This window comes from Natator depressus, chromosome 14 (genome assembly GCF_965152275.1).
Source record: "Natator depressus isolate rNatDep1 chromosome 14, rNatDep2.hap1, whole genome shotgun sequence".
Classification (NCBI taxonomy): domain Eukaryota; kingdom Metazoa; phylum Chordata; order Testudines; family Cheloniidae; genus Natator; species Natator depressus.
The window spans coordinates 12,771,467-12,797,309 of record NC_134247.1 but is presented as its reverse complement, the minus strand read 5'-3'; the positions used below and the strand labels follow the sequence as shown (position 1 = coordinate 12,797,309).

At 38.9% G+C, this 25,843-nt stretch overlaps 1 protein-coding gene across 5 annotated transcripts in view; it reads right to left on the bottom strand.

Moving 5' to 3' along the window:
• SPAG9 (sperm associated antigen 9) overlaps nucleotides 1–25,843 on the bottom strand; it is a 105,059-nt gene that overhangs the window by 5,398 nt on the left and 73,818 nt on the right. For 2 of the 5 annotated variants that reach the window (XM_074970568.1, XM_074970571.1), the window contains 16 exons: nucleotides 25,323–25,379; nucleotides 24,041–24,214; nucleotides 20,956–21,085; nucleotides 20,360–20,452; nucleotides 19,739–19,906; nucleotides 18,674–18,845; nucleotides 17,035–17,262; nucleotides 16,283–16,478; nucleotides 15,279–15,401; nucleotides 14,664–14,744; nucleotides 14,062–14,129; nucleotides 11,045–11,193; nucleotides 9,268–9,439; nucleotides 8,167–8,280; nucleotides 6,100–6,138; nucleotides 5,032–5,208 (listed from right to left, as the gene is read on the bottom strand). In XM_074970568.1, the coding sequence (XP_074826669.1) occupies nucleotides 5,032–5,208; nucleotides 6,100–6,138; nucleotides 8,167–8,280; nucleotides 9,268–9,439; nucleotides 11,045–11,193; nucleotides 14,062–14,129; nucleotides 14,664–14,744; nucleotides 15,279–15,401; nucleotides 16,283–16,478; nucleotides 17,035–17,262; nucleotides 18,674–18,845; nucleotides 19,739–19,906; nucleotides 20,360–20,452; nucleotides 20,956–21,085; nucleotides 24,041–24,214; nucleotides 25,323–25,379 (2,141 nt within the window). The remainder of the gene's footprint in view (nucleotides 1–5,031; nucleotides 5,209–6,099; nucleotides 6,139–8,166; nucleotides 8,281–9,267; nucleotides 9,440–11,044; nucleotides 11,194–14,061; nucleotides 14,130–14,663; nucleotides 14,745–15,278; nucleotides 15,402–16,282; nucleotides 16,479–17,034; nucleotides 17,263–18,673; nucleotides 18,846–19,738; nucleotides 19,907–20,359; nucleotides 20,453–20,955; nucleotides 21,086–24,040; nucleotides 24,215–25,322; nucleotides 25,380–25,843) is intronic. The other 3 variants (XM_074970570.1, XM_074970572.1, XM_074970569.1) reach the window with 2 other exon arrangements.

The window sequence follows — 25,843 nt, the reverse complement described above, 5'->3', positions numbered from 1 at the left end:
CTGAAATTATCCACCTCTGAGTTTTGTGCACCCGGGAGGTATGTCACAGAGTGTGATGTGATTCCAGATACACCCGTTCCCTAAGAGGATTACTCTACGCACAGAAGAGATTTCATCCCTCCTTATTTGTTTATACAGAAGACAGTCATCAAGTTGTCCAACATTATCCGGTCAGGTTGGGATTGTTTAAGTGGGAGGAATGCATTGCACGCCTGTCTGGCTGCTCTTAATTCCAGGAGACTGATGAGCATTCTGGCCTCTGAAGGTGTCAACGTACCTTGTGTTGTGTGGTCACCCGTGTTGGCTCCCTAGCCTATGAGGGATGCCTCTGTGATTATGATTGTGTCAGATGTGGGAGGAAGGAAAGGGACTTTAGCACACACTTGCTCTGGGCTCATCCACCAGGCGAGGGAAGGCCTGACATTGGTGGGGACTGTCACTTCGGTATTCATACTGTCTGTCTAGTAAAAATACCAAAGCCAGGCCATTAGGCAATGGAGATGAAGCCTGCCAAATGGCATTATGCAAGTATAAGAGACCATGTTGCCTAGTAGGGAAAGACAGACCTTGACAGTAGCTGGAGGTCTGTGAGTGATGGCTTATCAGGCTGCTCATGGCCTCGAATCTGTCCATAAGGAGACATGCCCTTGCTGAGGTCAAGGCTAGGATCACTCCTATTAAGTCTATGGTCTGAGAGTCAGTAAACTTCTCCATGTTCATGCAGATTCCCAAAGATGCCAGGAGGCAAAGCAAAGATGAACTTTGCAGCTGGATCTTCCTGTTTGGAGCAAGTCCACGTCTCGGAAGATGGTGTAGCAGTTTTGTCTCATCTGTGCCACCTCCACTGAGAAGACCTTGGTGAAGTCCCCGAGTGCTGTTGCCAAACAGGAGTACCTGGAACTGGTCGTGTTCCTGTCCTACTAGAAATCTAAGAAACCTTCTGTGCCATGGGTGAACATTCACATGAAATTAATCATCTTTCATGCTGAAAGCAACAAACCATCTGTCTTCTTCCAGAGATGAAATTATCAGTGCCAACATAACTACGCCGAATTTGCAAATAAAAATATTTAGTTGATGCAAGTCGAGAATGGGCCTCCATCCTTTCTTGGGAACTACAAAATATGAAGAGTAGAACTCTTTCCCTTGATATTGAGGTGGCACTTGCTCTATAGCCCCTCACTTGAGAAAAAAAAGTGTCCACCTCTTGTCAGAGAATCTCCTCATGAGACTGATCTCTAAAGAAGGGCTGGGAAGGTGGTTTCTGGGGAGGTGGAGAAAGAATCTCAACAGTGTAACCAAAGTGGATCATATCTAGTACCCATTTGTCCATGATTATAGCCCTCCAGTTGTGGGTGAATAATGCTGTGCAGGGGATGGCATCTGTGATGGTTCACAACTCCTGAGTGTTCCATCAAAAGTAACCTTTACTGGGTGGCTGACACTGAGGTGGATGGGGTTGCATATCTTGGTCTTTGCAACTTCTGCCACTTCATATGGGTCAATGACAGAAAGGCTGTGGAAGAAACCTTGCTTTATATACCTGTTTAGGGTATGTCTTCTTCCAAGCCAGGGTATAAATGCACAGGAGAAACAGGCTTGTCCTGGAGTCTTTTAAGACGTGTAGAAAGACTAGTCTGTCAGAGATTAGTTCGGTCAAACGACACCTTGATGGTGTTCTGGGCAACCCCAAAGAGGCAAGCCACAAATTTATGCCTCATTACCATTGCAGTGGCTATAGCTATAGATGCGACATCAGCCACATCAACTGTGGCTTGAAGTGAAGTTTTTGCCATGAGTCTACCCGCATCGACAAAGGTTTGTAATTGGGCCCTTTCCTCCTGAGAAATTTATCTCTAAGCTCCAAGAACTTTAAATAGTTCATAAAAAAAAAAAATCACACTTGAGAATCACTGTTTACCAGGCGCAGTTAGTAAACTGGAGGCTGGTGGATCTGAACACCTTCCTCCTAAGGAGGTCAAGATGTTTAGTGCCCTTGTCCACAGGAGGCATCCTGTTGTCTGGATCTTTCCATAGCTGTTTGTACTACTGGGGAGTTGGGGGGGGGGGGGGGAACACGACACAAATTCTGCCCCTTTTGGAGGGACATCTCTCTCAGCTACTTTGGGAGTAGGGGTGTATGATGCAGGTGTGCACCATATCACTATGGCTCGTTCCACAACAGCCTCATTTACTAGGAGAGCTATGTGGTTTATAGTATGTCCAAAAACTTATGCTCTGTGTCATGAGCTTCCTCAAGTGGGATCTAAAGTTCAGTTGCCACCCACTGTGAGAGGTTTTGGTATTGCCTGTGGGCATTAGGTGGGGATGGGGTGATTGCTTCATCAGGGGAGGAGGAGGAGATGCTTGTCAGTACCCTGGTACCAGCAGATCCAGCTCAACGTCCTCCTCCTCCTCCATATATGCTGGTGGAGTCAGTTGCTGTTGCCTAGGAGAAGAGGGCTGGTGAAACTCTTGCATGGATCCAGGGTGCTGTGTGTAGTGATCCATGGACCCCAACAGGGCCAGTATGATGGTTTGAAGGCTAGTTGAGGGAAGGTGGGGGGTGGCAAGACATCAGGTACCAGCAGTTCCTGGGAGGGTAATCTGGTCAAAGAATGGATTCAGGACAGTCTAGAAGCCCTGTCTGGTCCTTTGTGGAGGCAATGGTTTGTCCTGAATATCGGATTCAGCTGATGAAATGGTGAGATCCAGTTCCATCTGTGGTACTGTTGATGCTGGTGGATGGAGACACCAGCTTGTGGACAGAGGAGTGCAGCTCTTGTTCCTCAAGGTGGATTCCTTTTCTGGTGTTGAAATGTCTCTCAGAAGGACTGGACCTGAAAGCAGAGCAAAATTTGGCTATGGGAGGGCAAAGATATCCTCCAGGGAGATTAACTCTCAGTCCATTCCTGAGCATGAGGGGTCCCAGTAGTCAGTACTGTCGGAACAGGCACATCCACAGGCTTAGTAGTTGGTGGGTCCTTATGAGATTGGGCTGGCACTGTTGGAGGAAAAGAGTCCCATCTGGAGCTCTTGGCTAGTGCTGGTGGTGGTGATCTTTTGCCTTACTAGCTGGTACTGAATTGGTAACATTGGATCCTTGCGGTCAGGAGGATTAAGTGGATCTAAAGTCTTTAGGACCTGAGTACAAGGACTCACCCAATTTGGAAGGAGTCAGGCGGGATCCTTTCTCTTGGGAGCAGATCTGAAAGGGATCCGTTTCTGTGTCAGTATCCATTACTCTCATAAGACGACTGGTCTTTGGTTTTATCAGATCTGGCCTCTGCTTCGGAATTCACGCTTAGAGCGAAGATGCTTGAGGGCTGAGGCCAATGTATTGCGGGGGGGGAGGGGCTCTCCCCTGCCTGGATCTGACTGGGGTTTCATGGCTTTCTACATAAGGTACTTGCTCTCATCTTACTTAGGCCTGGGGAGAGAAGGAGCAGCAGATACTGCACTTGGAGGAGACATGGGCCTCCCCCAAGGCAGCAAAGACAGCACTGGTGGTCATCACTGGCAGAGAAGGAGCAAGGCACAGAAAACAATTCTTGAACCCCAGAACTCTGGGCATAGTCCTTCCCATAAGGAGGGAAATGGAAAGGGTCCCTGAAGTGAGGAAAACTAATTTACACTAATTATAAAGAGATGACCAAAACCACTAAACTCTATAAGCCATTATGTTTACAAATAAAGACCCTGCAAAGTTAGCTTCACACAGAGAATTCCAACTCAGGCTATGTGGCAATAAGAAGGAACTGGAGAGGCGGTCAGTCTGCACCTCCCTTCATACCCTCAGTACTGAGCCTGGGGAGCTCCAGGGTGCAGGTGTGGACCAAGAGACACTACTTGCAAGATTTTCTGGTCTTGGGTGCACGTGTACCCATCTGTGGAAAACACACAGGAACCAGTGCTCGTAGAATTTTAGCTTCCACCTGAACAGTTTGATTGGACAGACAGAAAAAGATCTCTTTTTAACCGCTCACTTGTCAAACCACGTCTGCTGCTTCCTGACTGGTAGAGCTATAATGCTGATAGTAAACTTGTTGCTGAACAGGAGGAAAGAAATGGTCTAAGGCAAACTGGAATACCAGTGAATAAATAGTCTCTTTCTAAGGAAGATCTAATCCAAACAGGTTCAGTTTCTCATGAAAAGCTTGAAGCAAAACATGGGTAGAGTATATTTGCATATATCTTGTGTTTTACTCCCCTCATGTTTTAGGGAGAGGAAAAATTGATGCAGGTTACTTGAATTTAGGTATGAATAATTTGTTTAATGTAAATTAAAGAATGCAACAAGTCTAGTTTGGTTACTTGATACTGAAATGTAAAGCTAATTCCGTTTCAGTACAACAGTTAAATCCACTTTCAACAGTGACTTTAGAAAAAGAGCAGAGCAATTGGAATTCTTTACGTATCATTAAAGCACTGTCACCTTTTTAAGCAAATAAACTCACTCCTGCCTTCCTGGGGCCAACTCGTCTGTGTATGCACATTCAATATGGGCATGCATCTGGCATTCTAGTTTCTAAAAAAAGCATGCTTGGCTTTTTGAACCAATATTTTTACAATAGGGGCATTCTCTATCAATTGTGCTTCATTCATACAGAATGTTCCTTGAGCACAGGAACTGGGCTGGCTTGTGCCAAATTCTTACATCACAGCTGTAACCATCTACCAATTCATTTCACTACCTTTTTAATAGCCAAGTGCTCAACTCCTCCCTTCTTCACCCCTGAATGCATCTCCTCCCAGATGAAAGCAAAGCATTTTCTCCACTACCACGCAGACCATTCTCGTACCATTAAACAGGATGGGGCTTTCTGAACTGAAATGCTGACCCACTGTCTCAGAAGCAAGGAGGTCTCTCTCCAAATGCACTATGGTTTGAAGCCTAGAATCCTAACTCCATTTCTGAATATGGGGTTTTCCCGCTCACATTGGCTCTGCCTATCTCAACACTGCATCCACGGAGCAGAGATCTAAAAAAGGCAAAACCCCGCATTTTAAGAACAGGAATACAGAGCTTACCAGGTACTGCAACAAAAAACTTAACAGCATCACGGTGCCCATGAAAGCAAAGCTGTGCGTGTGCCATTGAACAATATGGTATGAATGTTCCAGGAGTCACTTTATCACTGTTTTCATCCCCATATACACGTATAACGCTCCCAGGACGGTTTCCAGAGCCTGCTGTTGTTTTATTAGCTGTAAAAGAAAAGAACAAAAATGTTTTCCACTTGAAAATTCAGTCTGTAGAAGTGGTTATTTGTTAAGTAACCTTATGGTACTATCTAAAAGCTAAAGCCAATTCAGATAAAATGGAACAGAAGGGCAGAAATGCCAATTCAGGACAGAGCTGGAAAGAAAAAATAAGACTGCATGCTTGGTTATTTGAAGTACATCACAAAATGGAGTAGGATTCTTATTCGTCTAGCATAATTGTCTTAAGATTTACTTTTTAAAAAACCCTAAATTCGTGAGGGAAAAATATCTTTAATATACAATACATCTAATTGATGTCTCAATGAACACAAATCCTAAATCATTCAAATATATAACTAAATTAAAATGTGAAAGGAAGATTTCCTTAGCATCTGTGATGATAGGGTATCCTATTGCCAGCACAAACCCCACTAAAAATAGTCAGCTGTGGGCATAAAGCAGCTACACCATTATAAACACTGTTTAGTTTTTGCTGGGATGATTTAAAATCCACTGACAGAAAAGTGCTTCTTATTCATGCTAGACAGACAAGCCATCTCCATTCCAAAGACTATCAAAGGGGTGAAAGAAATGTGATTTGTAATGAGACAGTCAACGATGTGGATTAATGACGAAGTTATGAGATATGGTATCAAATTATTTGCTGGAAGAAAAACAAAGTCTGTATGAAAGTTCAGCTGCAACACAGGATGATACACTAAACTGCTGAGCAGATTGGTGGCCATTTAAGCAAACATAAAACTGCTGCAATGCAGTAACCGAGTGGGAAAACATTGAGGAACATACAAAGGGTCAATCTATAGAAGTGGGAAACAGCCTCAAAGTGGCTATTAGAAGCCTGAAAATAGATTTTTGTTCAGGATCTGCACTTACCCCTCAGCCCCAGTAAACGTCCCTGGTGGAGGATTACAGCTAAAGTGAGAAAGGAGGAAAGGGGAAATGGATAGGTATGACAGTAGAGGAGAAGGATTAATGAGAACCTGCCACTTTCATATTTGAGTATTTGATAAGACAGCGTTTTAGATTTTAGCTCCTAACATAGTTAAAAACCTAGTTAAAGAAGATTCAATAAAAGTAATCAAGAACAATATCTTGTTATATGGTTTCAGGATAAATGGTCAATGAAGTCCATGTCACTTTAATGTGATATTTTTATTATTGTTAAGTTACATCATTAAATAGTAAAGTTTCCCCTTTCTCTCTTTTCTTAAATGGACACGATCAAAACTGATGGGCAAAACAATGTATAGTTAAACATTGTTTTAATATTTCTTCCTCACCCTGAAAAATCCATCGGCTCTAGAAAGTGACTACTATACGTGCGAGATAAGATGTCCAGCTCATCAACTCACCAACAGACCAAGGGGACTGAGTTTGTTTGTAGTTGTGTATGCATGCAAGCTATGTGGTCTGTTCTTGTAATCACGAACATTTACAATGGCAGGGTACTGAAATTTACAAAATCCTGCCTACTCATAAGTACAAAGCAGGGAGAGAAGCATCATTGTGTTCATGAACCAGAACATTAATAGACCTAAAATTAAGCCTACCAGCGTTGACGGGATCCTTTTTTAGGTTCACAGTATTCAAAAAGGAAAATCTCCACCAAACTTTTAAAAAACTGACTTTGCTACAAGCTAAGTGCAACTATTTAGTTTTTGGAAGCCTGATTTAACTATTTCAAAACTCGTTACGATTTTAAGTGTTTATGTCTTTGCTCAATACACCCATGCAATGCAAAAAACCCCAAACAATTACTTAATGGATGATCAATGTAATGGAACAGTATGAGAAACATAATGCATGTGCTCTCAAAGGAATTAAAACATGAAGATTTACCACCAGCAAATTTAAAAGAAAGGTCTTCCTCAGGATTGATTTACAGTCAAACCTTAAAAACCTTACACAGTAGGATGTTTATCACCACAATTGATACTATATTTAAAGTTGCCAGCTTTTCCTTTCAGAAACTTTTCTTCAAGCATTTTCTGTTATTAAAAGCTTTGATCCAAATTGAATCAATGAAGTCTCTAGCAGGGAGCTTTTTTTTTGTCAAAATTTTAGGGAATGAATTTAAATAGGTGTTTGGGTTTCAAGACGATATTGTCATTCATAGCACTTGAATTAACAGTGGTTTATCTCTTGAGGGAGGGAGGGGAAGGGGGAAGGAGAGGAGGTTGGTAGTTCTATTAGCCTTTATAAAGGCTAACTGCTTTTCCTAGAATGCAGGTATTTCATTTTTGAATGTGCCACCAGCATATGGCAAAAGCTCACCTTTTTTTTTTTAAACATACAGACTTTCTGAATAACCAATGGCTGAATTTTACCCACCAACTATTTGAAGAATGTGGTTACAACCTTGTGCAACGCCTTTAAAAGCAGCTCAGTTTCACCCTGTCTAGTCACAGACACCAAGGAGACATTATCGATTGTGTGATGGATTCTGAGAAAACAAGGCTATTTGACTTGTGCTAACTATACCCTTACTGCCAAAATAAGCTTTAAAATGTGAATTTAGAGCTCAAGGGACATGCCAAATTGTCATGACTGAGAAGTTGAAATCCTCTTGTCGCAAGCAGTGCATCATAGGCAGCGCTGTCAAACTTACACAGATCACTGCCAACATTCCGACATTCTTTAAGGCTACAAGTCCCAGTGTCCATCCAATCCCTGGCATTCCAAGAGGGCCTTTGGGATGAAGTGTTTTATATGGAGAGATGTCTGCTAGGAGATGGACCAGATGGTACCAATCCATTTTATGCAAGCTAAAAAGCCCTCGGATATTTACTAACATGGAGCAGATTCAAACCTGGAGATAAGTGTAGCTATATCCTTTACCAAACCCATGGATAACACTTCATATTTTAGTCTTATTTCTACAGTACTTTCACCGACTGTTTTTGGTATTCAGATACAGACATCCATTCACATTTTACTTACTTTCTGTTAATGGAATGGAGATGATGACACCATTTCCTGTCCCCACCCACAAACGATTACAAGACACCATAAGAGCTGTGATTCTCACAAATGAGAACCCTAGTTTTCCAGTACCTAAAAAAAACAAACAAATGCTTTAGTAAAAATTCTGGGCACCAATAATCATCATCTGGATTTCTAGGGAGCTCAGAGCATTTCATAACTTCAACATCCACGTGACATGAGGGGAATGTCCCCATTTTACACAGAACCAAGCATAATGATTGTGTCCAAAGTCACACTGAATCTAGAGAGGGAACTCATGTGGGCCAATTTCCAGGCTTGTGCTCTAGTCTAATCTTGATTCTGTAAGGAATAAAATACTATACTGATAAACAGTTAATTTTAAAGAATGTCATGATTTTTTAATGCTGCATGTTACAGTAAAATGCTTCTGGGCTTACGAGGCAAAGGCAATGACCTACCCAAAACAAGGGATTTAACTTAAAGACAAGTTCAAAGACCTCTGACACCGTATTTTTCCTGGCTAGCTTAAAAACAATACTGGTTTTGTTTTTTTTATTTTTTGGGGGGGTGGGGGTGGGGGGGGTGAAGGGATGATAAAACAGAAGTAAATCTCAAAGACTAATATTAACTAGAGCTATCTGGGGGAAAAAATGGTAGCAAAATCAGAAAACAGGTATTCAGTTTTATGAGACACAAATATATATCTGAAGTTTTGCCTCAGTATTCTCCCCCATAAGTGCATGGCAACTTTTCTCCCACATTTACAGGCTGCAAAATCTCAGGGGCTTCATACACTTCTTCCCACTACCATCTTGTCTTCCTAAATAGTTCTAAATTCCTAATGGTTGTCTGCAGTGTCCTTAAGATCAGGAGATTGAACCAAAAGGACCACGATTCTCTATGGTCAGTATTAAACTGTTTGACTAGTGACAGTAGAATCAGATGTGTTGGGGAAGTTAAATTCCATAGGCTTTTGATGTCCTGTTTTAAGTTTCTTCTTTGGTTGAGACAAGCTCCATGGTAGATAAAAAGAGATTCAAGTAGCAACAGGAATTAAAAAAACACTATGGTTAATTTTATTAGTCAGCAACTTACCTAGCATTTTGCTTACATAGGGTTCAATGTCCACATCTTGTAGGTGCTGATATGTGTGTGCGTGATAGAGTCGGAGCGTGGAATCCAAACGAATAGAGACCCATACCCCATCACCCACCCAGGCCAGCTGTCTCACTTGGCTCTCTTTCCTTGGGTGTGCATCAAATGATTTCTATGGAAGATTATACTTTGAATTAGATTGGTCATGAAAAAGACAAGATAATTTCTTCTCAGCCAGATCTTATAAATATTGGTAACTTTTCCGATAAGCTACTAACCTTGCCTTGAGTGTGTTTTGTCAAGGCTTGGCATAGTGTTGCCTCAACATACATCTCTACAGTCATTTGCTATTACATCCCCATTTATGAGCCATTATGATCTACCAACCCTTCTCGCTAGAGAGAGAGAGCGAGCGCGCGAGACAGAGAGAGATCATATATATATTTATATTTTTGTAATTAGGTTCGCTGGTAAAGTTTGAGACATTTGCCTAAAAATTATCTGGCTCTTTCCACTGCTATCCTGTCCTCTTGTGTACAACTAAATCAGGGGTAGGCAACCTATGGCACGCGAGCTGATTTTCAGTGGCACTCACACTGCCCGGGTCTGGGGGGGCTCTGCATTTTAATTTAATTTTAAATGAAGCTTCTTAAACATTTTAAAAACCTTATTTACTTTATATACAATAGTTTAGTTATATCTCACAGACTTATAGAAAGAGACCTTCTAAAAACGTTCATATATTACTGGCACACGAAACCTTAAATTAGAGTGAATAAATGAAGACTCGGCACACCACTCCTGAAAGGCTGCCGAACCCTGAATTAAATAAATGTAACATCCCAAACAATCCTGGAACTACAAGATGCATGCCAAACCGCAACAATAAGCATTCAGATGAGGCTGCATCAGTTCTTTCTGTCTTCACTTCCTTTTCCCATATATTGCCTAATAGATTGCAAGATGCTCTGAGCAAGGATCTTGGCCAAGATTTCCAGAGTGATTAGTGATTTTCGGAGCCCAACTTGAGACACTTTAAAGAAACCTGGTTTTCCAGAGGTGCTGAGCGCTCAGCCTCTAAAAATCAAGATCCTTTAGTGTGGTCTCAAGTTAGGCACCCAAAAACTAAAGCACCTAAAATCCCTAGTCACTTATGCTGGCTATTTCCTGTATATGAAACATGCCATGTACATGTAGGGCACTGCGGAAACAGCAGCTTAGACCTCTAGGTAAATTTTAACTTTGCTTGATCTGGATGCCAAACGCCCTCCTAATACAACAAGTTAAAAAAAATCCATCCCCTAGAAATAAAGGTATGGAAAGCCAAATCCTAGAAGAGGCTGCTGATGGATGGGGGAAGACCACAAAACGCAGTGTATTGTGCACTCCCCCTGTAGGCACTGCAGAAGCTGGTTGGTTACCAGGTTTTATTTCATAGCATCTGTTCAGGGAGAGGAGGGGTTGATGCACAGATTCCACAAAAATTGATGTATTAATTTCAATCACTTTTAAAAACAGATGTGGGGTAAGTTTGATACTCAAAGCAAAAAAGCTGCTTTTTAAAAACCACAATGTGAAATATTAATGTTGAATTTTAGAAGATATTTGACTAATTTCTCTCCAAAAAGATAATTTGTTAATGATGGCCTGTTTCTGTGCTGATGAACAATGTCTTCTCAGGGTTCATGAATAAAACTGGGGGTGGGAGGAGGGTGTTTAGACAAAAAGACAATGGCAAAAATTAATTGTACTTTAACTAAACACTGTTTTAACTTGCCTCTATTTTCATGGCCTTTGGTTGAACAACATAGATTTTGTTCCTGTAGCCACACCAGACTTTATCATGTACAACAGTCATGCATCGGATGGAGTGATGAGGTCGGCCCAGGTCTAAGAGGTGATAGTTTGTCAAGTCCCACTGACCATCTTTAAAACAAACAGGAATAATTCACAGAGGTTAATTTGCATGCATATTTGCTTTTAAAATGGTACATCTCTACTTTTAAAAGAGTAAAAACGAGGAGTCCTTGTGGTGTCTTAGAGACTAACAAATTTGGGCATAAGCTTTTGTGGGCTAAAACCCACTTCATCTGAAATCTTTTAGAAGAGTGTTATTCACATTAAGTTATGATAGACATGTATTTAAAAAGTCAATTCAAATTCAGAGTTATAATTTCCATTAAACTGAAACAATTAAGTGTGGGACTGTTATTGTCTAAGGAAATAAGTGCAATTTTTATTCTTACAGAATGTGATTGTAGATAGTGACTCAGTCAAAGTATGCCAAAGCATTTTAAAAAGCAGTTAGATACTACTAAATGCATTGCTTGGATAGGCATACAAACAGGTACAATGAGCACCAACCTACACATAGCACTGAATATTAGCTGTTTGAGTATGGAAATGCTGGCCAGTGCACTAAGCTTATCCCCTATATTGTCTAAAGTGTGTTATGACTTCTTTAAATGCTGCCTACTATCTGTATGCCGCTTTTTTTTTTTTTTTTTTTTTTTTTTAAAATAGCACACACGACATCACTCACCATTAACTGGAGTTCTCCTCTAGGTTAATCTCCTCCAAAGATCATCATTCTTTGACATATACCTGAGATCCTTCAAGGACCCTGTAGCCATTGGAATTTTAGGTATCTAAAGTAAGAGTATCAGTATCAAGCCAGTTGAGCCTTTCCCTGTATTTGCGTCAGTGCTGCATGTCTGCTTAATTCTGTTAGAAGCTGATCACAAGGATCCAAAGCGCCACAAAGAAGATAGCAAATAAGCAAGGAACCTGTGGTGATGATCCAACAGGAGAATTCCAATTACTGGTAAGTAACAACCCTCATCTCTCCTATTTGAGATCTCCCATACAGAACCTTACTCAGAAGATGGAGAAACAGTGCCTGTTGAGGAATGGTAGGGCTGAGAATATTGAATACAGGTTTTCAGAAACAATATTATTAGAAAGAGGTTAATGCTGGCAGTCATGACCAACTACTAATGCTCACAAAGAGGCAGGGGTATATTGTGTATCTTGTAGACATGACTAGTTCTGCTTTGATAATTAAGTAGCTTGTGCACATAGCTTGTATATAGAGACTTCCCCAGCTCTCCCATCTTCTGCCCAAAATAGGAATGAGTTTTAAGAACAACCAACCAGAAGAACAGTGGATTGGTTTCTGTAGAATTCAGAATAAGCCCTCATTTTCCTCAAATGCCATTAATAAGAACAATGTTATTTTTATGGAAAAATAATTGATGGGACAAGACTTTTCTGGCCAACATAATGGCCAGAAAAAAAAAAAAAAAAAAAAAGGGCTATCCTGCTAGAAGTAAGTCTCACAAATACTCAAAGAGCCTGGAAGACTATACTAAAGTTGTATGGAGGATATAAATCAATGTGAATGTTTTAAGGAAAAAAGAGTGGAGAAGAGGAAAAACCTGATCCCACCAAGGGCCTGCAACTAAAAATAGACCTCTATGACAGACCGACCAGTTATGAATTGTTATGGAGATTACTTACAGCTCTGGATTATGTATTTGAAACATTTGCAGCAATGTTAAACCTAGAGAGGAAGATACAAGCTTGATGAAGTGAGACTGGATAATAAAAAGCCTCCAGAAATTCATGAGACAAGGACAACTTCCAGTTAGAAGACTTCTGATTTCTTTGATTTCAAAGGGAAATATATTAACTCCCAGAGTGTTTTTTTTAGTGCTTCTATGGTGCAAAGGTCTTCTGAACTGATGGATGGTTTCTACCATTTGAAGTTAACAGAAAGGTCTTGCAGAACAAGTCAGAATGCTGGCCTTTACATGGCTAGGGATTCAAGGCAGAAAATATATAACAACCTTCAAAAAGCCTTAACTTTGGACACAAGTGACAGTAAAAAACTGTCCTATATTTATGACCTGATATATCAGCACTGACACAAGAGAGAAATAAGCAACAATCTCACTGCTCAGAGGTGGGAAGAAGAGTGACAACATAAAATATGGATTATTGACAAGAACTAGATACAACTACACAGCGTGGCCAGGATCAATAGATAAGCAAGGTTTAATATATACAGTTCTCAAAAGTATAGTGGGGGCCTAAATATGACAAACGCTGTTTTCAAGTAAGGGCATTAAGCATTCTATGACAAACAAGTCTCCGAAGACCAGCCTCAACACCACAATACCCAACTAAAGGAAAACAAACCAAGCTAATGTTAAGTTTATCTTTTAAAAGCAAGCAGAACTTGAAGTAGAGACAGGCATGAGTGAAACTAACATGGAGTTCAGACGACCCAGCTGACTGAAAAAATCTGTACTGAAGGAGTGCGTAACAATGATGGAGATACAGGCAGAGGGTCGACTGGCTTAATGCATGCACTTTACTTACTGTACCTATAATTCAAAATTTCAATTATTCCACAGTCCTGGAGGCAGCTCAAAAGAACTTCAGAGTGAGGATCCATGGTGGTGATTCCAAGTAGGAGAACTTCTTGGCTATCTACTAGAAAGAAAGGGAGAACAGGGGAATTCCTAATTACTGTAAAATAAGTTTGCCGGAACATATCTAATGCTACACTTCATCAACCAAAATGCTAACAAATTAGTTTGACAAGATACACAAAACATTAAAGAGACTGGAAATGCTTGTTGTATTAATACTGTTTGCAAAAATCAGATAATTCAGTGCATTCATTTTCAAAGTAAAATATTTACTAATGATACATTTTATTTACTCAGTTTCTATCATGAAGCAGTACGGTCACTGATTCTGCTTAAGATCGTTCAGCAGAATGCTTACCAACTCCTCTGTGAAATATGGCTAATGTTCCATCAGCTAGTGCAACTAACACTATTCCTTTTACATGTCTGGGAAAAGAAAGGAGGCAAAGGTATCTCATTAGCATTTAATTCATATTATCAATATAAAAATCTAAATAGGATATTTTACAGTAAATATAATTTCTTACAGTTCAGCATAATTTTATAAATGAAATTCACATTTGCTCCTAAATATATAGTTTTCTGATTTTTAGAAAATGGTTGATTGAACAGAAGGGGCTGTAATACACACAGGCTGAAAACAGAAAATTGATAGTAACAATACATTAGCTAAAAAGTACGTAGGACGCATCTCTAGGAAAATTATAGTTTCCTCTTTATACGAGTCCCCAAAACCTGGAAATACCCTTGATATTTCAGTATCCATAAAATCCCCTTTACTTCCCCTGCTCCCCACTATGCTGACTTAACCCACCTCTCCATCATCTTCCCCAAAAGAATAAATAAATTTAGTTTTTTAACTACTGTCTCAATGAACTCAGAGTGGAAATCTAAGTAATCTATAATTACGGTTTACTTTAAATTAGCAAAATTTACAAAACATTATTTCAGGCAACTTACACAATACTGAGAATAGAATCTTTAAGTTTAATGGCATGAACACATTTCCTCCACTGGGCCACTGAAGAATGAACATACAAGCTGCAAGGACATAATCGGGATGAATTAAACATGAATACTTCAAGACCACGTTAATGTCTCAGAGACAATACAATAGTTTTAATCAATTTTGGCCAGGGTAAAGCTTTAACTAGGGAAAAAAAAAAATCTCACTGATAACTGCAGCATTGCTACAGCTAACCCACCCGCTGCCCAAAACATTACTAAACATCTATCCACAGAGCCTGTAACTGGGATAGTAAATGATCCTAGTGATCTGACATTCAGCACTACAGAACCCTCAGATAGTACCATATTTCTTTCAATAAAAAAAGGCTTTTCTAGAGAGACATGTCAGAGATAACAGTTTAATTTTGTTCTGAAAAAGATATATGTGTTAAACTCCTACAATATATAGTACAGTATATTATACTACAGAATGATACATTCCCTATGTTCTATAATGCCAAGACACAATAAGGCACACTGAAAGGTACTACTGCAGCTTTGGTTCAGACTATTCTTCCTTGCTTTCTTCTTCTTAATTTAGTAGTTTTATAATGAGTATTTTCTTACCATCCATTCTGTGCTCCAAGCCACATTGTAGGTAAAAGGCTGCTCATTTTCTGTGCTTCTTCTCTCACTAGATCTTGCTCATTTGGCAATTCTACCACATCTTTACACAAGTCTGACTCACTACTGAGAAAAACGGTAAAATGATAAAAAATACTCTGAACAAATGCACAGACTGCTCAGACTATAACCCAGATACCAAATTCAAAGCTGTTAAATGTTTAAATATCCAGTGTATTAGAAGTATGTCTAAAGCAGATTAAGAATCCCATTAAGTATACCAACTGTACGAATGAAATGAACACCTTTTTAGAGTCAATTATTTCATGAGGATATCTACCTCTTACAAGGAATGAGAAATTGCATTCAGCCCCATTATTCTGCTCCCATACATACACACACCAGGCGGAACCTCATGTGAATAGTTGAAGGCCTTGAAAAATCTCAGAAATGTTCCAACTTTTTTTTATTACATTTATAAACAACTCCTACAAACCTCATTCAAGTTTTCCCTCAACTGTCACAGCTACTGCACAGCAGTTGGCTGGACTGGGAAAGAGGCAAGTTACATTTGTTCCCATACAAATGTAAGAGCCAAGTGACAGACATGAATAATAGAGCAAGTGTGATACCAATGAGTACACCAGATGCTGAACACCACCAGCAGTTTGCTGAAATGGTGGGTTGAAAGGAACAAATCATTAAAACACAGATTAACACACTCCCTTTTGGAAGTACCTGCGTAGAAAACGTAATGAAGTTACATTGAAACTACTCTTCATTCTCACTCGAGATCACTTTAGAGAAACTAGTGCAAGACATTCTGCATAACTATTGTGTAAAGCTTAATCTACACGCACACCTTGAAACCCTTCAGTTATATAGTGCCTTCCAAATGAGGGCCTCAAGTGCTTTACAAATATCTGAACCTTTGTCTCAATAGTACTCTAAAATGGTATATTTATGAATTTTAATAAATTTTAATGGTGTGGACATTGGCCATGTACCTAGGCTGGTATACTGGAGAACCCTCTGTGGTATTCTGCACCCCCAAAGGATCTGTGAAGACATGCTCTGTATACACTCCAGTTTGGGCTGGATCAGCTAAATCTTCTCCTGACCCAGCACTGACTTCTGTCGCCTCCATTGCTTCCTCTGCTGTTGGAACATTTTCATCTACCACATGACTTTCAGCTGCAGTTTCTATGAAACAAATATTTCAGTTAAAAATTAACTTGATACCAGTCTGTATAGACACCGGGGCAAGTGCATGGGCAAATTACTATTAATTCTTTGCCTTCTACTTCCCTATGTGATAAGCTATTCCTTCGGCTTCCACTGAATAGCCCACATTAAATGGGAAAGGATATGTAATTGAAGGACATGAAAAGACAACTTTTGACTGAACACACGCTCTCTCCAGGTTTCTCTCAACCCATCTCTCCTCTGTTATTTTATTTCTCTATCTGAGGTACTTAACGTTATCCCTATTGCCATCTGAACACCTCACAGCCTTTGGGACATTTAGTCTGCCACCCCTGTGAGGTAGAGAACTAATACTATTACCATTTTACAGATGGGGAATTGAGGCAAAGAGAGACTACTTGACTTCCCGTGGCAGAGCACATCTCCAGAGGCTGAAGTTAGCATCCTCCTCTTCCTTCAGTGCAGATCTATTCAATTTGTGTTGATGCTGTTGATAACTTACCCTGTATTCCCACTTAAAACTCTAAACATACATGGATGAATATTTTCATACCTGGCTGTTTATCTGTCACAGATGAGGCACCATTAGCATTGCGCGTTATGAGAGATCCTGTAATACCCTCTGCAGTACAACCAACCACTGTGATTCCTCCTAACAGGCTATCAGTTTCTGCTGAGCTGTTGCTGGTCATACTTCCACACAAAGAGGTTCTGTCCACCTGATTGGAGTCAGCTTCTTGTGACCCTTCCTCTCCTACAGGATAATCTGTTTCTCTAGCCCCTGAAAGGCAGATTAAGCTTCATGTAATTTCTTGGCTACAGTAAAACAGTGCATAATCTATCAAGCAGTAAGATCCAAGTTAGACAATAAAAGATATTTACACTCTACAGTGCCTGAGAGTCACATGAGTAGAAGATCCTATAAAACCTGCTTTAATGACATAACATGAAAAGGCATCTTAAACCATCCTTTAAATTAAAAGTGGACAAAGTGATTTAAGGAAGTGCTGCACGCTTGTACCTTGTACGTCAGGTTTCTGTTTGATCAAAACTTTGCAGCCAGGTTAAAAGTAGGAACAGATGCTGATAACACGGGGAAAATGTTAACAGACCCTCATCTAATTCTGTTTGTTCTGATTTAAATTTATGCATATAATAGCTCATTTCCAGAGATAAGAATGTTGCTTTTGTTTTGTATGATACATTGTTTGAAATACGTATCATTCAAGACAATCCCAATAGTAAGAATCATCATATGCAGGCTAATTCAAGAAGCAGTTCCAACAGAGCAAGTTCATCTTCCTGTGACTTTCAAGGTCTACACAACTCCATTCCTCTAACTTGCCTTTCTACAGTCTCCTGCACAGTCTGTTCTTCCCAGAATCTCATGTCTAAACACACCCTCCCCCTTCATCTCCACATATGCACCTTCATATCTTGCTTCCAGGCTACCACTTGATTTTACTGTGCTACACTGGCACTCTCACTCAAATCTCCACTCAAAGGAACTTGCTTTTTCAAAGCCTACTAGCACAAACCCTCCACTGGTGGCTAATTTTTAATAGATTTTTATAAATGAGTTAACAGGATGCACACAAAGCAACCAACCTCACCTCCTGAAGTATAGCATCCACCTAGTTTTCTATACCCTCCCTACACACCTATTGTCTCCTAATTGGACCTTTGGTTAAATGCTAAAAGATAAAGCTCCTTGGGGAGGGATCTCATTGTCTCCTATAAAAAGTATCATACATCTCTATGGGCTCAATAATGATTATAAAATTAGAACCATACTTTAAATGTGGAGATTATGGAATACTCCTACTACTGAAAAGACTATTTACCTCTAAACTGGAGTATTGGAGGATAGCGGGCCAGATTATTGGTCCTATTAAGTCACATTCCTGCACTGGTGTTTTAAGGGCTCTCTAACTTATGATAATGGCCAATTCCAGGATCAGAGGTGGTAGAAAATTGGCACAGGACTGATGTAAGATTAAACCCAGTTTCCCCTCAGCTATGTTGTTTGCTATGCTGTCAGCTACAGTGTATTTTTATCAAGATGATTAATCACAGAACTTGTATCCTTTTAGCTTGTTGCGTCTAAAACATTCTGGCTCTAATTTTCTGAGATGAACACTCACCACTCCAAGGGAAGTCAACTGGCACCAAGGACAGGCTGATTCTCTTACCTGGAATGCTAGCAATACAAAGAACGTGAGAATTGCAAACAATAAAATTGTCTAGGATGTTTCCTGGCTTGTTAGCATCAACAATGATCACTTTTGTAGCAGAGTGTGTGCTAGTACAGATCCAAACTAGACTGGATAATTCTTCCTGATGTTTCAGCTGCTTCTGCTGCTCCTGCAAGAGCAAAAACAAACCAACCAACAGCGGATGTACTAATATACTAGAAGGGAGCAGGTGGCATCAGTTTTAAAGTTATATACCCATATAGTATGTAAAACTCATACTGGACAGCTAGGCATATGTTTAATACGATTACAAAACAAAAGGAAAGCGAACTTGGACTTGGTTTCCTGGATGCACAAGGAAGGTATAAAACTTACGTTCCATACATGAGTAAATGAAAAGTAATGGAACTACACAGAGAACTGTAATTTTTAACTAGTGACTAATCTAAGACAGGTGGTGTCAGAAGAAGAGTTACATTTACATGTCTGCAAGCTCTCAGTATTGCCAACTTCAAGTGTTTAATAATCGTGAGTCAGGCCCCAAAGCATCATGAGATTCAGTTGAAAAATCATGAGAATTTTAAAAAGTAAGTTGACTTTTCTTTGCTTTCTAGTTTCTGAGGAAGTCTTCATGTTTTACTTGCAATCATTCAGGATAGAAACCTTTTTTTGAAATGAAAACATTCTCGTGCAATCTCTTGATTTCAGAAGCTAGAACTTTAAGAAATACACAAAAAATGTGGACTCATGATAGAATTGTGAAAGTTGGCAATGCTGGTATCTCTCTCAAGTAACTACACAGATTGTGTAAAAATACTTAGCTATTTATTTAGATTTACCTCAGAGCCTGTAAACATCAGACAAAACGTGAATATTTATTTCAGTAGGTGGATTCAATACAAAGCACCAGGTTTTTTGTCTTGATCATCATTTCAATTCTACCTGAGAAAACTTGCTTATCCTTTGCTGAATAGCAGAACTGATTACCAATTAAGTATTATTTAAGGTAATGTTTAAATATGCTCTTAAATATTCAACATTATATAACAGAACTGATCTTACCTTGAGTTCCTGGTCTAGTCTATCTAAGCTACTCTGAGATCCTGTTCGGTGCTTGTTCCCATCTGCATCTGAACCTGCTACATCATTGTAGAATACACTGGCACCCACCACAGAGCCTCCGTCTCTTGTCTTCCCTCCTGATAAGTTCACCCCTACAGCACACCAAAGCTTGAAAGAGAAGAATTTGAGCCTTTTACTTGCAAAACACTTGGCTTTTTTGGCTTATAAAAGTAAGAAAGGAACTAACTATGTAGGATACAACAGTGCAAGAAAATACCAGCACATTGTTAAGAATGCAAATTGATTTTAGGTGAGTCAAGTACAATTCTTTTACAGTACAATTTATGGAAGACATAGCAGCAGAGAAAATGAATCCATTATTCTTAAGAAGGCAATTTTTAGAAAGAGAGCATGAGTGTAACATTGCATAAGTAGGATTCTGCTGCAGTGTGCATTCTGTATCACACATTTGCTTTAGACACCCAGCTTAATTACCTAAATGGGTAAGAAAAAAGTCATTCAATATTTTAGGTTTCAGATCAAGAAAGTTACCAGTTCAATGTCTCACTGTCCTCCATCAAGGGCTATATCCTCTAATTCTCATTATTCTAGAAGTCCTACCTTCATAGATGTATCCTTTTCATCTAAGGGTCTCAGATAGACAGGCACGGGCAAATTCTTCATCTTGTTATCACCCTGACCACCATTTGCTACCTAAAAAGAAAAAAAATGACACTTTTCCCTAAAAAAAAAAATCATTGTTTGTGAACCTTGTCCAGCACGCAGAACAATATTTTACCATGGCTGAGGGCTGGTTTGGTTCATGGCCCATAGTTTGGTCAGCATCACTCAAAGGAAACAAAGATGACAGCAAAAACATTTCAATCCCTTTTTAAATAAAGTTGAAATCATATTCTCTTTTAAAGGACTGAGCCTGGAGGTCCCAGCCTTCCTGAAAATTAATGCTCTAGTCTTAAAGTTTAAAAAAAAAAAAAGTTTCCTTCTACAGAGAGTTGCCCTTGTCCTTCAGTTGGATGACTAATGCTGCTTTCTCAAGGTACTAATTCAGAAAGCAGACTTCTTAAAAAGCTATCTGACAACTAGCTATAATATACTAACATCAAACACCACAGTTTTATGGAGCTTTATTACTTGAATAATAACCATAAATAATAGTTACTGGATAAATGCCCTAGAAGAAGTCACAACCACAATACCTGTTTGTATTTTTGAGGCAGACTCCAGCCAAAAGCTTGCACTCTACCATCTTCCTTTTGAACGTGTGCTTTCACTTGGCGGTATTGTTCTCGTTTCTGTTCTCTGCGTGAGGCTAAATTGGCTTCGGATCTAGAGTGAAAATGGATTTTTTTTTTTCAAATACAATTCATCCCCCTTCTCCTAATAAGTTCTTTTAATGTGTAGGTATGCCATAGCAGAAGCTGACCCCTAAACTACTGAGGGTAAACATAATCCAAACTATTTTCAGAGATATTTATTACAGTAAAAGAAAAATGCTACATTCGTTAGTCTGAGCCAAGGATGGCATACTTCGATTTAAACCTGCCTCAGTGCAGTGCAGTGAACTAAGTGATCTCTTGAGCTTCCTTCCAGCCCTACAATTCTCATTACCACTACAAAACTGATTTTTCCTCCCTTGATATTACTGTTTACTACTGTTAATTGAATTGTCTCGTTAGATTGACCTCCCACTTGGTAAGGCAACTTCCATCTTTTCATGTGCTGTGTATTTATACCTGCTACTGTATTTTCCACTCCATGCATCTGATGAAGTGGGTTCTAGCCCACAAAAGCTTATGGCCAAATAAATTTGTTAGTCTCTAAGGTGCCACAAGGACTCTTCGTTGTTTTTGCTGAGACAGACTAACATGGCTACCTCTCTGAACCCTGCAGTTCTATGATTCTGTGACAATTAAATCTATTTCTGCTTTCTTCCAATGAGCTTAAAAAGGAATATATTCAAAGACTACTGTGAACTTTAAATTGCCAATTGGAGGAGGAGGAGAAGGGATTCAGTTATCTATCTGGTAGAGACCACAGAAACAGTACATCACTATTTTTTTAAGTTCCTTAAAATGTATAGGGTTTTTTTGGTTCCTGTTCACATTTGGAAGGGTTTTGTTGGCAGTTGAGAGCATCATCAATCATCATCTGGTCAGGCCCACTCTTCTTCCTCTTCCCATTTTCCCACTCTGTGTGACCCATCCTTGCCTCCTGCCTCTTCAGCTTTAGCTTTCCCACTGCTTTTACTGGTAAACACCCTTTTGCAGAGCTTGAGGAAAGGCAAATGAAAGTGACTGCACACAAAATACTGTCAAATACACCAAGTACATAGATTTTTTTAAAAATGTTTCAATTACAGTAACCTTTGTGGTTACTTTTAACAATAGTAGATACAACATTTTCATCCGGAAATGTTATTTTTAACTTAAGTGTTCTTTTACCATGTAGCTTTGGAGAAGGAAGCTAAAGAGTATGTACATAAATGAAAGCAAAAGAAGAGAAGCAACAGGCCAACATGACAGTGTCCCTTGTGGGCATGCAAGATGCATCCAGCTAGGGCAAGGGTGAACATAAGAATGGCCATACTTGGTCAGACCAAAGGTCCATCTAGCCCAGTATCCTGTGTTCCGACAGTGGCCAGTGCCAGGTGCCCCAGAGGGAACAAACAGGTAATCAGGTGATCCATCCTGTCACTCATTCCCCGCTTCTGGCATAAAACTGTTCTACACAAAATTCATACTAACACTTAAATAATTTCATCTGATGAAAAATGAAAGAACTTTACTGGCATAAATTACATAAGCACCAATATGTTTTTGTTCTGGCTGGTCTCTAATTTTGTCTCAGTTTTATTACTGTGCTAGTTATGATCACTATATACACTGTGATGGGTGCTCAAACTGGATTTTTATAAACAATGCAGAGATTCCTTTTTTAATTTCCTAGATTTATCAAATATTTTACATGCTTTGTTTACCTTAAAACTTCCTTGTGCATGGATATTACCAGAACAAATCAGCTATATAAACAAGTCTCTAAAACTGTACTATATTTAACTGCTTTGTTTATATTTTGTTATCCAAGATATTTTCTACTGTAAATTTACAAACTGTGAAATACATTGATCTTATTAGCACTAACATGTATTTTTCCCTTTAATTATATAATCCTTAATTATGAAAGGTTTCAGATTAACAGCTGTGTTAGTCTGTATTCGCAAAAAGAAAAGGAGTACTTGTGGCACCTTAGAGACTAACCAATTTATTTGAGCATGAGCTTTCGTGAGCTACAGCTCACTTCATCGGATGCATACTGTGGAAACTGCAGAAGACACAAGTACTCCTTTTCTTTTTGCGAATACAGACTAACACGGCTGTTACTCTGAAACCGCTCAAATAAATTGGTTAGTCTCTAAGGTGCCACAAGTACTCCTTTTCTTTTTGCTTAATTATAAAATATTTCTTGTGTAGAGATATATTATTAATTATAAAGACACTGCTGGAACAGTATTTTGTTGAAAGTCATATGATGCTCACACAGTAGAACCTTAAAATTTCACAATGGAGGTTGTTCGTAACTCTGAAATGTTCATAACTGAATAAAACGTTATAGATCTTTCAAATGTTTACAACTTAACATTGACTTAAAATAGCTTTGAAACATCACTATTCAGAAGAAAAATGCTGCTTTTAACCATCTTAATTTAAATGAAAGGAGCAAAGAAACAGTTTCCTTATCTTGTCAATTTTTTTTTTTAAACTTTCCTTTGAGTAGTTTACGATTAATGGTACTGTACTCTATTTGCTTTTTTTCCATCCCTGCTGCTGCCTGACTGCATACCTCCAGTTTCAAATGAGGTATGTGGTTGATTGGTCAGTTTGTAACTCTGGGGTTCATAAATGGGAGGTTCTACTGTACTTAAAACATTCTTCTGAGAGCTAAATATTTCTCCATTGCCTAGAGGTAATTTTTTTGAGGGAGCAACACTTGAAAATAGCAATGTCACCCATGCCATCTCTTACATGTAGCCATCACTCTACACATTACAATTTTCATAATGCTGATTTCATGAGTTTCTTCTTTGACATGTTCACACCAAGAAATAATTGGATATACTTGCAGTTGACTGTTCACATTAATGCTATTGATTTTTTTTTTATCCTGTCTGCCTTTCTGGTGACTTGATATAATCTTTACTTGTATATTTATTATAGTTTATTATTAATGAACAAATTAGTTTATTAATAAAAGTTACAATGGGAAAATAAAAATGTATCTTACTCTTCACTGAGGAAGTCAAAGGCTTTAGATTTGTCACTAGGTAGTTGAGATAAGGTGCTGCTTCTTTTCTTGACTGATGGAGTAATATGTGAAGTTGGAGCATTATACTTAAGATTAACAGGTGGTTCTGGTTTCTTAGCAGTATTGCTTGATGAACTGAACAGTCTGCTGAAACTGAAAGACAAAAGAAGTGACAAGTCTGTATGCATCCAACAAAACTGACCTCCTTTTGTACTAGGGTGACCAGATAAGTGTGAAAAATCAGGACCAGGACGGGAGAAGGGGTAATAGGTCACCTATATAAGACAAAGCCCCTAATATCAGGACAGTGCTGATAACAGTTGGACATCTGGTCACCCTATTTTGTACACAAAGCATTGTGCACGCTACACTGCTCAAATCAATGTATTACAATGGTTGGAAGGGAGTGGAACCAAACAGAGCAGCTATTATGTGCTTAGCAAAAGCTTACACAGCCATAATGTGAACCTGTGTTAATAAAAGGCATGTTAATTCAAACAGTGGTATTATCCCATCCTCTTCCTTTAAAGGAAGACCGGATCTTAAGTTTCACTTGAACATCCACCACAAAATGGGCAAAAGGTAGCTTATGTTCTTAGTTGAAGAAAAGTCTTAAAAAGAGTACATTAGCTGCGTGGTGAGGAACTGCAGGTAAGCCCAAATCCTGGTGAATCCACAACCTTCTATTCATGTAAACCCTCTAGCCCAGTGAACCTACAAACCTTCCAGACCAGAGATGAACTATTACCAGTTAAGCCATTAACACTTAAAGAAAAAAAAAGATTTACAGGGATTTCAACATTTATCTCCCTTTTTTAGTTTATGTTTATTCTTTAAATAAATTAAATGTCAAAACAATCAGTAAACATTATTTCAGGTGGAAAATAAAAGTGTTGAAATTATATGCAAACCACAAACATTCAAATTTCTTTTTTTATCATTAAAGTAAGTTACAAAAATGTTCAGAATCACTGTATTTAGAACCTGGTTCATCTTCTGATAAAAAAAATATTGTACCCTTACTTTGAAGCACATTAGTATCTAACTACAGTAAGTGCACAACCATTCATTATAGGATACAGCTTATGACACATTTTGTCCTTGAGAACAGCCTTACCGAGCTGGCATGCTAGGCATCAAAAAGAGAAGCACTTTAAACATCTTTATCCCCAAAACAAAACAATTAAACTGACATACAAAAAGCATTAATACCAACTACTTGGAGATTTTTGGCAGTATCTGCCTGTATTTCAGTACTTACAACTGCCAAATGCTTGATCTCTTCTTTTCTTGCATGGCTGGATTTTCTCTTGATGCTCTAAAGAAAAAGGAATACTAAGTTTACTAAATAAGCAATAATACAAAAGGTAAGGTGTATGGGAACACACACAACTCTGGTATTTAAGTATAAGGCTCTGCCTTGAGTCATGGAGATAGAAGTTGAAGGTGTTAACACCTGCATAGCTGCAGAAAAATCTCTCTCAAGTCAGAGACTAGTTTTCCCATTTAAACTCAGCTGCAATTGAAAAGTGCTCTCCTTTCAGTAAGTTAATCAGCACCCTCCATTCTTACTTCCCTAGTCTTAGATACCAGTTTTATTTATAGTGTTACTCTGTAAGGCACAGTAACAGCAGTGAATACTGCTCCAAGCAACCTTTTGAAAAGGGAAACTTTCAGGTTTGGGGTGGGTTTTATTTTTTTATTTTTTTTTTTAAAAACACTAGTTTTAAAGAATTTGGGATGATAATTCTCAAATCTTTAGAGAAGACAAACAACTAGTGT